Raw genomic sequence first — 14238 nt, 5'->3', positions numbered from 1 at the left:
CCTCACAAAGAGAGAAAATGCGGCGAGAACGGTGGGAGACACGTGAAAACTTCTCTGTCTTCTTCCTAGGGTAACACGCTCATAAAGAGAGAAAAAGCGGGGAGAATGGTAGGAGACACGTGAATGCTTCTTCTTCTTCTTCCTCTTAGGGTAGCGAACACTCACATATAGAGAAAAAAACATTGAATAACCAAATAAAAAATTTAAAAATTACAAAAGGGAAAAGAAGAAGAAAAATGAAAAATGGAATTCAAATTTTATCAAGGTTCTTGACAAAATCCATAATACTTAACTAATATTTCTAAAACCTCCGTTATATTTATTTTTTACTAGAGGTAATTATAACTCAAACTAATAAACCCCACTAAAGTTAGATATTTTTGTAGTGAGATGGGTTCAACACATTTAAAGTTAGTATAGTTAAAAAGAAAAAGAAGAAGCCAGTACTGCTTTAGTTTCGTTTTCAAAATAAAAGTTAGAAATAGTTATAGTTTTAGAAAAGACAAAAATTCAGAGATATTGTTTAAAATAATAGGGAAAGAAAAAGTAGAGACATCCTTAAAGAACGTATATAACGAATAAAAAAGAAATATTTGTGCAACAATGAAAAAAAAAAACAATTATATAAGCAGACTAGTACCTAGCTTCATATCTTATTGAATTGTTAATATATTAAGTCGTCCATGGAGTAATAATGTAATCCAATCATGCAATTGAGGTCTTGATCGTGCATCCAAGTCACACCCTACATGTTTAATAATGTAATCCAATTACATAATATTATCAAATATTCAATATTAGAAGGATGGTTGTTTGTTTCTTCGATATCAAATACTTTAAAATAAATTATAATTGTACATTTTAGATTATAATACCAAATAAAATTTCATGAAAACCAAAACATTTATTAAATTTGCAAATATTAATGAAACATAGTTGATAATATTTAAAAATATAAAAGGAAAACAAATATTCAAATTAAAATATATTTTAAACATTCTAATGATTTTTTTTATACACTAATAAAAGTTATAATACATCATTTGGTCAAAATGATACAAAAAATAATAATAATCATAATAAAAGTTTAAAATAAATTATAATTATTTACATTTTAGATTATAATACCAAATAAAATTTCATGAGAACCAAAACATTTATTAAATTTGCAAACATTAATGAAACCTAGTTAATAAAATTTAAAAATAATTTTTAAAAAATATAAAAGGAAAACAAATATTCAAATTAAAATATATTTTAAATGTTTGTTTGCTTCAATCTTTTAAATTTTAATGAATCTCTTCTTTATACATTAATAAAAGTTATAATACATCACTTGATCAAAATGATACAAAGAATAAATAATAATCATAATAATGAAATTTTAACATAGATCTTGTATCTTTTGAACTTCAATTATGTTTAATGGTGATAAAAAATTATTCATGACAATTACATTAAATTTTTATATTGCATAAATAAAAGTTATTTATACAATTATAGTGTAAAAATTACAGTATAATTGATAATGAGTTAGAAAATAAAAAAATAATTAGATAAAATATATTGAAATAGTATTCTACACAATGAAAATAAACAACAAATAAAAATATTAAAATATTAACAAATATTTAAAAACAATTTGAGAGACTATTGAAAGAAATCGCACAAAGGACAACAAATGTATAATTAAGGGTATGATAAGATGAAAAATAATCTAAGAAAACTTTTCAAATAGCAACATATATACTCAATGGTTGAGAAATAACAAAAATTATTTTAACAAAACAAAAGAGTTCTTCAAATGAAACAAAAACTAATAATAATAAGTAAATATAATTTTTTTATATTACCTAGTAAACGAAATGTTTGTGCTATTAAGTACTTAAATTGAGAGTATTACACTTTCTCATATGAAAGGAAAATATACAATAAATAAAAAATATTACAAAATAATAGAAATATTCAAATGTGAGGTATACTTTTTTTTTTTAATTGACATACATTTTTTTAACAAAATTACATAAAGGTTATGCTAAGATGAAAACTGTAATGGAGATGCGAATGAGTTTCATGACAAACCAAATAATTAGAAGAAATAAATAATAGTAAGTATATATATATATATATATATATATATATATATATATATATATATATATATATATATATATATATATATGGTTACTTAATTAATTATGAATATTTAATAATTTAAACGGGGACGAGTATTATGGCAGGGATATATACATTCTCATACCCAATTGAAAAAGTCGGAGATTCCCCATACCCAAACCCATACCCAATTAATGCGGGGATTCCCCGTCAAAACGGGGACGGGTTCGAGCAATACCCACGGGAACAAATTTATTTGCCATCTCTAATTTCGGAAGGTATTTTTAAATTTAGAAATATTTTTTTGAATATTTATTCTGAAATATATGTTTTATATATTTCGGAAGGTACGATGATTTGACCCGTGAATAACTTTTTTTAATTAAGAATTTTTTTTAAAAGTAAAATAAAATGGAGAAACTAAAAATAAAATATGAACTAACATGTACAAACAGATGTTAAAAAAAAAGAATCAAATTAATGAAAAATTCGAACCTTATTGAATACAAAAGAAATCGAAGATTACATTAAACAAATTTGACAAAAATAGAGACTAAAGTAATATTTAAGTCTATTTTTTTTCATATCTTTTGTAGTTTAAGATAGTTTTCTATTTACATTTTTATCTAATGCCTATCCTTTATAGTTTTATATTGTTTACACTTCATTTTTTTTATCATGTAACCTTTTACTACAAAAAATTCTTAAATAACAGTGACCAAAAATATGTTCAGGGATTAATTTCTTTTGTAGACAAAAATTAGGTAGCTAATAATAGTGACTAATTTAATGGTCATAATATAAATTATTTTAGTTACAATTTAGAGACCAATTATAATATTTTTAAATTATTTTACTTACCAATAATTTTTAGTTTATAAATTAGTATTTAATGACCAATTTTTTTACTTTATGTATCGCTCATCCATTTTATTACTAGAAAGTTTACTATTTACAATTTTTTTACATTGTTTAACTAATATTTCATTTAAAATTAAACTTAAATTCTTAGATTAACTCAATTTTAATATATTGTTCAAAATGATTTTATACAGTGTATTTTATTAAAAATATATAAATAATTTACACATTTTCATCATCAAAACAATCAAAATATTATTATTTAACTAAAATAAAAAGTTTACATTAAATTATACATAATAAGAAAATTCACAATTAGAAACCAAAATTAGAAACCAAATTTAGAAACCGAAAGTAGTTAGTCACTATATAGTGATAAATTTAAATACCACTTTTACAAAATTAAAAATTATTGGTTACTAAACTAATCACTATTATAAATAAAAAAAATTATAATTTGTCACAAAATTAGTCACTAATTAATTAGAAACTAATTTAAAAACCAACTCATTTTGGTAGCTAAAGCTTAGATTGCTCATTTTTAGTGACCAATTTTCTTATGTAGTCAAACCACGATAACTAATTTTAAAGACAAATGATTTTTAGTTTTGTAAGTATCTAATTGGTCACTATAGTGACTAAAAATTATTGGTCACTATAGTTACTAATAGTTATTGGTTACTAAAATTTGTCAATATTTAGAAGTTTTATTTTGGTGTATAATTATATTTTGATAAACTTAAATTAATATAATTTATACTAGTTGTTTACAAAATAAGCATGGGAAACAATATAGCTTTTGTATTTTGAATGATAAATGAAATTTAAAAAAAAAATCATATTAACTTCCTAAATTGTTGCTAATGAAGACAAGGTTTCATTCTACATTGTCATTCTACTTTTATTTTCACTATAAATTGTTGCAAAAACTAATTGTAACATCTAACTACATACTTAACATGAAGTAGCTGTAAGAAATTCCATTCCATGTAAACTACAGGTAAAAGAAATAGGGTGGTGCTAAACAAACACCTTATCTTTTCCTTCACACTCATCCAACACCAATAAATAATATTTTTATACTAACATTCAAATGATTTAAGATCATTCAACTATAAACTTAAAAAATATTAATTTTTAACTGGTGTTGGAAGGGCATAAAAAATTTAAAAGTGGTATGTCAAATTCTCCAAAAAGAAATTAGAGTTCTGATTTTTCTCACTGGTTTACTTAAATTGTAAACAAGGTGGAAAATCTAACATGGTGGTGGATTTAATATCCCTCCAAAAATAGCTTTTGCATTTGAACAAGAGGATATGAAAGTTGTATTACGTCGACCGGAAAAATCCAAATCTACATCGGCAACCTCCACACCCTCGCACGGGTTCCGAGTGCTGCATTGCAGAGACACAGCTATGTTTGACACTGTAGTTCCTTTTATCTTGCGGAAATGAATATCGCTGATCTTCCATACCGAAGTTGATGGCTGAACATTTTTACATAGTTAGATTACAAAACAAGTAAAGAAGGAAGGAATATTCTCAAGTTCAATTCTTAAACAACATTGAAATCATTCATAAATTATCTATCTTTAGCTTTCAGCGTTAAAAACTATGGTACATAAAAGCTTAATTTGTCCCTTTTTTGTATCTCATACCAAAGTTGCATATTGCAGGATTTCATGGTTAAGTTACTTACCGCTCTGGACAATCTGGAGCCATAACTCTGGTCAATGACAACGGGATTCTGAACATCCTTCATGATGATGTCTTCATAGGTAACGTTCTTAACTTCCGCTGCCACTGTCCCGATCCAGGTTTTGATTCTGGCACCGTTGGTGGTGTTGACGAACGTGCAATTGGTAACGGTAACGCCGTTGACAGTTCGCTCCTCCGGCCTCTTGCCAAGGCTTCCGATACTGATGCCGTGACCGGGGCCGCAGGTGATGTTATAGACGGTAAGGTTAGTGGTGCTGTGTCCAATGGAAATACAGTCATCACCGGTTCCGATAACGCTGCTGAAGACCTTGATCATGTCGCTGGAACTTATGTGAATGCCGTCTGTGTTGGGACTGTTTCCCGGCGCTGTTATGTTCAGTTTATACAGTGAAACGTTTCTACACCCATGAATGTGAAAGTGGATCTGCATGCTGTTCAACGAAGTGATGCCTGTGACCACAGAGTTGTTGACCTTGTAGAATTTCAGAGACTGCATTGCATGCATTCATAAACTTTCATTTAAGCCATATCCATTCCATTGTTATGCAAGAATCTTATAAAATAAAATTTACATATAAAACTTGGATCGATAATAATAAGAGCATGCTTACAGAAGGGAGGGGAGAACAATCTTTTTTAGTGTGCTTGCAGTCGTTGAATGGCCACATAGCAGGTCCTTGGCCATCGAAAACTCCTCGCCCAGTCAAAACAAGGGCATCAATTTCTTGGAAGGTGAACCATTCTGGACTCACATACTCAGATGGATCTGTGTTGGCTTTAACAGTTCCTTTAACTTCAACGGTTATAGGCTTTGGGCTGCTACATGGCCCCGCGAACATAGTTTGAGCAGTACGATAAGTGCCTTCTGGGATCAAAACCTTTGCTCGAGTAGTGCTGTTCTTGCATGCAGCTCCCCATGCAGCCCTAAATGCCTGCATATACATATAACCACATAATATCATTCCTTAAACATCTCGTCCTTAATCAATTATTGATATTTAAAAAAAATAAAAATAATAAAACATTAATCAATTATTCACACTAATTCATATAGAGGAGTTATAAAAGTCAAAAAATAAAAATCATAATATTATTATTTTATTTATTAATATATCATTATTTTTTTCTTTTAAAAATAAATTATCCACGCTAAATGACGTTAATAAAAAAAAATTGCAATTCTTACTATATTTTTCTTTACCCACAAAGTTTAACATAGATAGAATGGGTATTAAAAACATTCAATGGTCTTCACGTGACCTTGTACGAGTATTCTTACAGAATTCTAAAAGTTTTATTTTTAATCTACAAGAAAGAAAGATTTTTTATTCCTCTTTTTCTAAACACTACAAAATATATTGCACCTCCCAATAAAGTGGCATTGCAACAAAAAAATAAAAATAAAAGTGAAGTACAATGGCTACACTTCAACCTCGAGCACCACAGTTTATAACAGTGTGTAAATTCATTTATTTTAACGAGAAAATTATGATTTTTAATCATTAAAATGAAAACGTTTTTTACATATTTGGATGTCTCATAGTTCATGCAAATAAAATATGATAATCAACCTACTAAAGCCGCTAAATATGCACAACACGCATAAATGAAAAGGAAGAAAATCATAGATGCTAGAGTTTTTGGAATGACTAAAATGGAGTCTCACTAGCCATATTTTCAAATATCATGAGAGTCTAAGGAAATATGAAATACTTTTCAACATAAGTTTGAAAGAGGTTCAATATGGTAAAGGCAAAATTTCAAGAAGATAAAAATATGTGACATTTACACAATGGTTACAACAACTATATAACTGGATATAAAGAAGCTTTTGATAATATGGATTCTTCATTTGCCTAAAATTTAAATTAGGCATTGGGAAACATGTTGAAGTAGAAGGCAAAGTCAATCGGAGTTACAACAAAGCAAGGAGTCAAAGTTATTTCAATGACTCTTGTTTATGGCACAGGAGGCTTGCACATTTAAATTACATTACAATGGTCTAATCTTGCTTTCTCAAAAGAACATGATGATTGGGTTGCTAAATATTGTGAATAAAAATAAAGTGTATAAAGATACATGCTTGAGAAGCATCATCAACGACCATTTCCAAAGGATGGAACAAGAGTCAAAGAACTGTTAAAATTAGTGCACATGTGTCGTCTAATGAAAACCCTTTCCCATGGTAAAAATGGATACTTTATTTTATTTATTGATTTACTCGCAAGACAATGTTGAGAAAAAAAAATGGTAGATTTATAAAAGTCTTTGGGACAAGTGACAAAGGAAATGAATATCTCTCCAATGAATTCGATTTTTTTTTTTTTTGTGAGAATGAAGAGTCACTACAAGAAAACACCTAAATATTAGTGATCAAGAATCGTTAGTAATTATAGTGATATATTAAATATCAAGTTACAAAACTAAAAATTATTGGTCACTAAAATAGTCACTATTATAAATAAAAAATTATAATTGGTCACTAAATTGATCTTTAAAATTAACTACCAAGATTTTGGCTACCAAATGAATTAGTTTTTAAATTAGTCTCTAATTAATTATTGACCAATTATATTTTTTTATTCATAATAGTGACGATGTTAGTAACCAATAATTTTTAATTTTGTAAATTGATATCTAAATTTGTCACTATAATGACTAACTATTTTTTGTTTTTAAAATTGATTTCTAAAAAATTTGTTTCTAATTGAGAGTTTTCTTGTAATGAGAAGAAAGACAATTAATAGTTGGTTATACCACTAAAAACAATGGCGTATATAACAGAAAGAACTGAACATGGAGATTGCAAAGTCCATGTTGTTTGAGAAAGGAGATCAAAGTTGTTTGGAACATGACCCCAATTAAAACATGGAGTGGAAGAAAACCTTTGGTGAACCATATTAAAAATTTTAGATGTGTCTCATATGCTAGAGTTTCAAAACTAAAGAGAGTGATGCTTGAAGAATAAAGTGAGATATGCATATTTATGAGTTATAGTTCCATGACAAAGGACTATAAACTTTACAACTTGAAGATTAAGTAGGTGATAATTAGTCGAGACACGATATTTGATAACAAGACTTTTTTGAATTGACAAGAAAAGAGGGTAGAGAAAAAAACAAATAACAACTATTTCTCAAAGTTCAATATCAGAAAATGGTCAATATGAAAATGAGGAATTACTCCCAATTACATTAAGTTCCTCACCCTTGTCGAGTTTTTCAACTCCAAGTCCCTCATCTCTAAGTTCAACTCCTAATGAAATGAGGACTTTTAGTGATATTTGTCCAAGGAGCAATTATTATATTGTAGAACTAGAAAACTTTGAGCGAAGAGACAATTAAAGAAGAAGTTTGGAGGAAGGCTATGCAAATAAATTTATTAAAAAGAATAAAACATGGAAGTTGACTAAGAACCCAAAAGACAAAGAAACTATTGGTAGGAAATGAGTATACAAAGTAAAGCATAACCCAAACGATGACCCACTTCGAAAGAATAAAGTAAGACTTCTTGCAAAGTGCTATTCATAACAACCTGATGTTGATTTTGAAGAGACTTTCGCACCTTGGCATGGATAGACACCATTCACTACAAGAGAATTGCTAATTATCGACAAACATAATCTTTCGATAATAGGAAAAAATTGTTGGTAATTCAAGTTTACTGACGAATTACTAATGACAAAAAATATGTTGGTAGAATTTTTGTCAATAAATTTTACTAACAAATCGATAAATCCAACAGTAATTATCGACGACAACAAATTCGTCGATAAATATCCTTTTATAAATATCTATCAGTAATTAACGATGGATTCTAATTGTCAGTAATGGCAATTTGATCTTCTTCTTCCTCCCTCTTTCCTCTTTTTTTTCTTCCTCTTTTCCTTTTTTTTCCTCCTCCTTTCCTCCCTTCCTTGCCCCCCTCCTCTTCTATTGTCGTTGTCATCACTACATCCACTGTCACATTCGCACCTATGGCTCCTTCTCCTCCTCCCCTCATCTTTCTCCTCCTTCACTACTTCCTCTTCCTCCTTATATTCCTCTTCCAACTCTAGCTGCCATATTTGTTGTGTCATCAACACTCTGCCTCCATTGGCTCCAGCTTCCTCTCCTATTCGTTCTCCTCTTCTTCTCACACATCTCTCTTTATTAATATATAAAAAAATCTCCTCAGACTTGGCAAAAAAATATTGGGTTATTTTACCGATGAATTTATTGACGAAAAAATTGTTCGTAATAGGAATTCTAAATTTCTGACGAAATTGACTGACAAAATTTACCAATGAAGTGAAGAAAGTCCTTTAAGGATTGAAAAAAGCTTTAAGAGCATGATATAACAACAATGAGAGATATTTCATTAAAGGCTAAGAACAGAAGGTTTATAAAGTGAAGAAACCACTTTAGAGGTTGAAACAAGCTTCAAATGATATAACAAACTGATAACTATTTCATTAATATGGTTTTATGAAGAGCAAGAATAGGCGTACCTTATATGTCAAACAAGAAGGTAGGAATGATAACTTAATTGTTACATTGTATCTAGATGACTCAATCTTTACTTGAAACAACTTACAAATGTCTGACGATTTTAGAATTGAAATAATAGAGAGATTTGAGATGGACAATCTAGGCTTGTTTTATCATTTTCTTGGATTAAAAATTCATCAAGATAATGAAGGAGACTTTGTAAAAAAAATAAAGAAATAGGTTGAGAATATTGAAAAAGTTTGGAAAGTTTGAATGTGATCCAATTGATTCAATATTGGTCGTGAATGAAAGGTTAAAGAAAGAAGATGGAAGAAGAAAAGTTAATCCTAGAAACTATAGAGGTATACTTGGTAATTTATTTTGTCCTACTAGGCATGTTATGATGTTTGCAATAAGTTTACTCTTTTGGTTCATGAATTATCCAAGCCATATTTGTTTAGGTGCAACAAAAAGGGTACTAAGATACATTCAATGTACCTTGAGCTATGTGATAAAATGTGACAATAAAATTAGAGCAATTTTAGATGGTTTTTTCAGTAGTGATTGGGCAAGATGCATGAATGATATGAAAACACTTATGGAAATGTTTTATCACTTGCTCTTGAGTAATTTTCATGGTGTACAAAGAAGAAACAATATGAGTCTCAATCTTTTTTCATATGTTGAATATATTTTGATTAACTTAAAAACCCAACAAGCAATTGGGTTGAAGAGAATACTTGAAGATTTTAGTTGGGTTCAAGAGAATACTTGAAGATTTTAGTGAAGAGACAAACACTACAAGAAAATTTATAAATAATGACCAATTTTAGTGACTAAAAATAATTAGTCACTATAGTTACCAATTTAGATATCAATTTATAAATTAAAAATTTTTAGTAACTAAAATAGTTTCTATTATGAATAAAAATTTATAATTACTCTCTAAATTGGTAACTAAAATAGTTTTGTTATAAATTAGTCTTTAAATTGGTAACTAATATTAATTATCAAGGTTTTGACTACCAAAAAAATTAGCCTCTAAATTGGTATCTAAACAAACTTTTGATCACTAAAATTTATTATTTTGAAATTTTCTTGTAGTGAAAATACATTGTAAATCATCGTCATAATAAAAATTTCACTCTACATTGGAAGAAAAAAACACATAACTCTTGATAAAAAAAACTTTGCCTAAGGAGAGGTTTTAGACAATAAGAGAAGTTTCAGAAATTTAAGAAAAACACATTAAGGGGTAAGAGTGTTGAATAATGTGTTGTTACCAAATTTTATAGAGATTAGATACATTGAAGAAATATTAAGAGTACTTAGGAAGGTAATGAAATAGATTAAACTCACATCAATATTGTCTGTCTTGCCATCTGCCACAGCACCGAATTTTGTGACGTCAAAAACTTTTGGATCACTATTTAGAATTGGAAGGAAGACACTACGGCGATTCTCAAGGCCACGCGATGCACCTATCAAACTGCAAGATAGCAAAGCAATGCCGAAGAAAAAAATGGCTTTCGCCGTAGCCATGGTGATTGATCACCAGCTCTAACCTCAAAAACACAGAATGTTGAGGTTTTAAATTGCAGCTTATGTGATTTTTTGTATTAGGTTAAGGATGCTGTTATTGTCACGGAACTGCAATTTAGAACCTGTATTCTACGTTTTGGGAAGAGATTTCTTAACACGCGACTTTAAATATTTATATACAACATAATTTACCTCCTCTGCCAATATCAAATCTATCTTTGGGCCATCCCTTGTTACTCGCAATATGCTAGTTTTTAATTAGTTTGATTTAGCTTTTCTTTAATTTAGCATTGCCTATCTCTACATTTAGCTACAGTTATCACTTTGACTACGGAAAATCTTAAATAGTTAGATCTCTTCTTTTGAATCTCTCCTTGCACCGAGATCTCTCAAATTTATATAATACAACATAAGTGTAATTGTGCTGAATCTTTTCCAAAAGGGAGAGAAAATGCACAATATAATCATTTAGATGGTGTGTCTGGACCACAAATTTCAACCATTTTAAAAAATTAAAATATTTAATAATTGAATTAATTTGGATGAAACAATTTAATTTTTATTAAAATATTTAATACAAATTTACATTTCAATTTTCAAGATAATTTAATTTCTATTTTACAATGAACTCAATTAACCTAGTTTTTTTCCTAATTTTTTTATAAGTAAAATTATCTTGTCTTTACCTTGAAACACACTAATTCTGTAACCTGTGTGTTTGATTTTCTTCTTACATATTTTTCAAATAGTATTTTATAAAATAAGTAAACGTTATTTAGTTTCCAAATTTTTATTTAAGATTTCTTAAAATTTGAAAAATATTTTCAAAATAAATCTTATAAAAACCAAAAAATAAAGAAATAACGAACTCAAAAATCATTATTCAATTTGAGCAAAATAATTTATTGAAGTAGGATAAAAATATTTTAAATTCAATTCACTTCAGACAAATTCTATTTTTTTAAAACACCTTATGTAAATATTTGTTGTTGAATGGAAAGTAGTTGCTAAATATTGAAGTGGAACTACCAAAATTTGTATTTAGATATACTAGAAAATAATTATAAGTAAAAAAGAAAATAGCTTTTATATAACAAGTCATATATAATTTAGAAAATAAAATGTAATAATAATAATTATTTGTTTTATCAATGTTCATCACATGATTAATAACGAATAATAACATCATGGAATATGTATATGTAACATTTATAAAGAGAATTCCTTCTATTGTGTCCACATTTAAAAATACTAATTTTACCCTTTAAAATATAATTATTTATTAAATTTTTGAAAATTGACCGTTATTTTTACAATTTTTTTTATAATATCGTCTATCTCTGCTTTTCTCTTTTTCTCTATTTATCAACAATTATTCCCTCATTTTTTTTATATATTTCACTTTATTTTTAACAAATATAATTTTATTTTATACATTAACTTAATAACATTACATTATCCTCACCTATTAATATAATATCACTATCATGTATATTTAAAAAATGTCACGTCTCTGTGTACGCTAGTTTACATAATATATTTACATTTCTCCTAGAATTTGTTTCAATCTTTTTTTTTTCAAAAGAAATATAAATATAAAATTCATTTAGGAGTTTCTATCAAATATAATAAAAATATGTACATATATAAACATTATGTATAATATACTATCATCGTAGGTGGATATCACACGAACCCAAAAATAAAAGGTAAACTAGTGAAAATTAACAATACTACATATGTCAATTCCATCATCAAATCAAAATCAATATTTTTCATCGAATATACATAATTAGCCTATAAACTAGTTACATATCCACCATTTATCAAGCTCCCCTGACCTCTATTATAAATATAGTTAAACAATCCAAATTATATCACATACAAAGTTCATCATCGAATTTGAAATCAATAGTTTAGCAAGAATCAATTATCTATCATAACACAACTCTAAGGCTCAATCGTCACAATGCAACCCTCACAGCTCAATTCCTTATATCTTTGAGGTCTAATCCTTTTCATATCAAAACTCTATATTGTAGGAACTTCTTTCAACTCTCACAACTAGATATTTTCATCTACATGAGTACGATATTAGCATAGTCAAAATAGTCTCTACAAAATCTCTCTCAATACACCACATATCATATCATCACATCATATCACATCAATGTAGGACTTTGTCCTTAGGAGTCACTACATTCACACATCCAGATAATAATTCACACATCACTTTCTCATATGAACTTAAATCATCACAATATGTCATACATATGTATCTTACCTTAATTTGAACTCATCACATATTATTTATTTCAATGTAAATATAAATAGTTCATCATTTATGTTCTATTGCATTAGCATAATATTAAGATATAATATTACCAAATATTATATCGAAACAGTGAAAAGAATTTCTCTAACCACAAACCTCTAATCAAATATCATAACGATCAAAGTGAAAAAACATATTTCAAGAACTACCTCAAAATTTCAACCCATTCCAACAGTTAATGAAGTCTGAATCAAAATTTTACTGAAAGAGCGCAAAAGCAAAACCAACAGACGATCTTAGAGTGGCGCCCGACGCCATGGCATTAAAAACATTGATTTTCGAGAGCCCAACGATTCTAGGGTACTACCATCACCCTGAGCCTCCGGAACGCACTTATTTGAGTTTTTCGCTTGACACCTAGTGGTTATGTGATACCGCCCAATGCTATATAATAGTTAAGAGTTTTAATGTGTTTTAATCTGGTTCATTGGTACATCCAAGTTATTTCAAGGCTTTCTTATGCCATATAGGCTCATTTCTTTTCAAAAATGTTTCAATATATCAATGTACCAAATTTGAATTAAACATGCCAAACATGCCAAACATAAACAATTTATTCTATCTGATCCTATTTCTTTAGAAAAGCTACATTACAAATTATCCAATCAACACAAGGAAGAAAATAGCTTAATAAAAAAATCCAAAAATTATGCCATCAAAGTTCAATTCAATGCAAAACCAGCTTAGACAATTTAAGTGACATTGTTTATACATTATAAATCAATTTACTTGAACTATGCAACTCAAAACAATAAAAACCAAACAAAGTGTATCACTTCACTAAATAAAATTCATTATCTCATCAATTCCACACTCGCCTCACCATCACCTATAAAAAAATATAACAATATGGATTCAACAAAGGGGTCAAAATAATCATAACTGAGTCAATCCATTACACAAGATTTAATATCACAACATTATTAATACCAAAATTTAATAAATACTATCTCTTTATTTTTACTAAATTCCCTTACCTTAAAATAACTTTTTCCAAAGCTAAGAACTCCACAACTCAATAGGTTGAGCTAATCCCAACTAGAGACCTAGAGCAAAGTGTCCAAACAAAATGGAGTTTCAATATAGGAGAATGTTAACCGGTGCCCTTAGAGTACTGGTTAAGGAATAATTAATGCGCATTGATTCCATTATTTTTACATTGAAAACTAGAATAATTAATTCTATTAATTAAAATAAT

General features: G+C 28.1%; 1 protein-coding gene across 1 annotated transcript; it reads right to left on the bottom strand.

Annotated features, from left to right (window-relative positions):
• Nucleotides 1-3931: 3931 nt before the first annotated feature.
• On the bottom strand, nucleotides 3932-10832 carry LOC114192695 (exopolygalacturonase clone GBGE184-like). Its single transcript, XM_028082480.1, has 4 exons — nucleotides 10523-10832; nucleotides 5306-5626; nucleotides 4675-5184; nucleotides 3932-4462 (listed from the first exon to the last, which is right to left on the bottom strand). The coding sequence occupies exons 1-4, from the start codon at nucleotides 10703-10705 to the stop codon at nucleotides 4232-4234; spliced, it is 1245 nt and encodes a 414-aa protein (XP_027938281.1). The 5' UTR covers nucleotides 10706-10832; the 3' UTR covers nucleotides 3932-4231.
• Nucleotides 10833-14238: the final 3406 nt, after the last annotated feature.

The sequence above is a fragment of the Vigna unguiculata genome, chromosome 7 (assembly GCF_004118075.2).
Source record: "Vigna unguiculata cultivar IT97K-499-35 chromosome 7, ASM411807v1, whole genome shotgun sequence".
Lineage (NCBI taxonomy): Eukaryota > Viridiplantae > Streptophyta > Magnoliopsida > Fabales > Fabaceae > Vigna > Vigna unguiculata.
Note: the sequence above shows the minus strand (reverse complement) of the source record. Positions and strands in the feature narration are given on the sequence as shown.

Excerpts from the sequence above, each read along its gene's own strand:
- LOC114192695 (XM_028082480.1), bottom strand. The coding sequence starts at position 10,705 with ATGGCTACGGCGAAAGCCATTTTTTTCTTCGGCATTGCTTTGCTATCT. Across the intron at positions 5,627-10,522 it reads GCAAGACAGACAATATTGAT|GCATTTAGGGCTGCATGGGG; the intron begins GTGAGTTTAATC and ends ATGTATATGCAG. Across the intron at positions 4,463-4,674 it reads GCTCCAGATTGTCCAGAGCG|CCATCAACTTCGGTATGGAA; the intron begins GTAAGTAACTTA and ends AAAAATGTTCAG.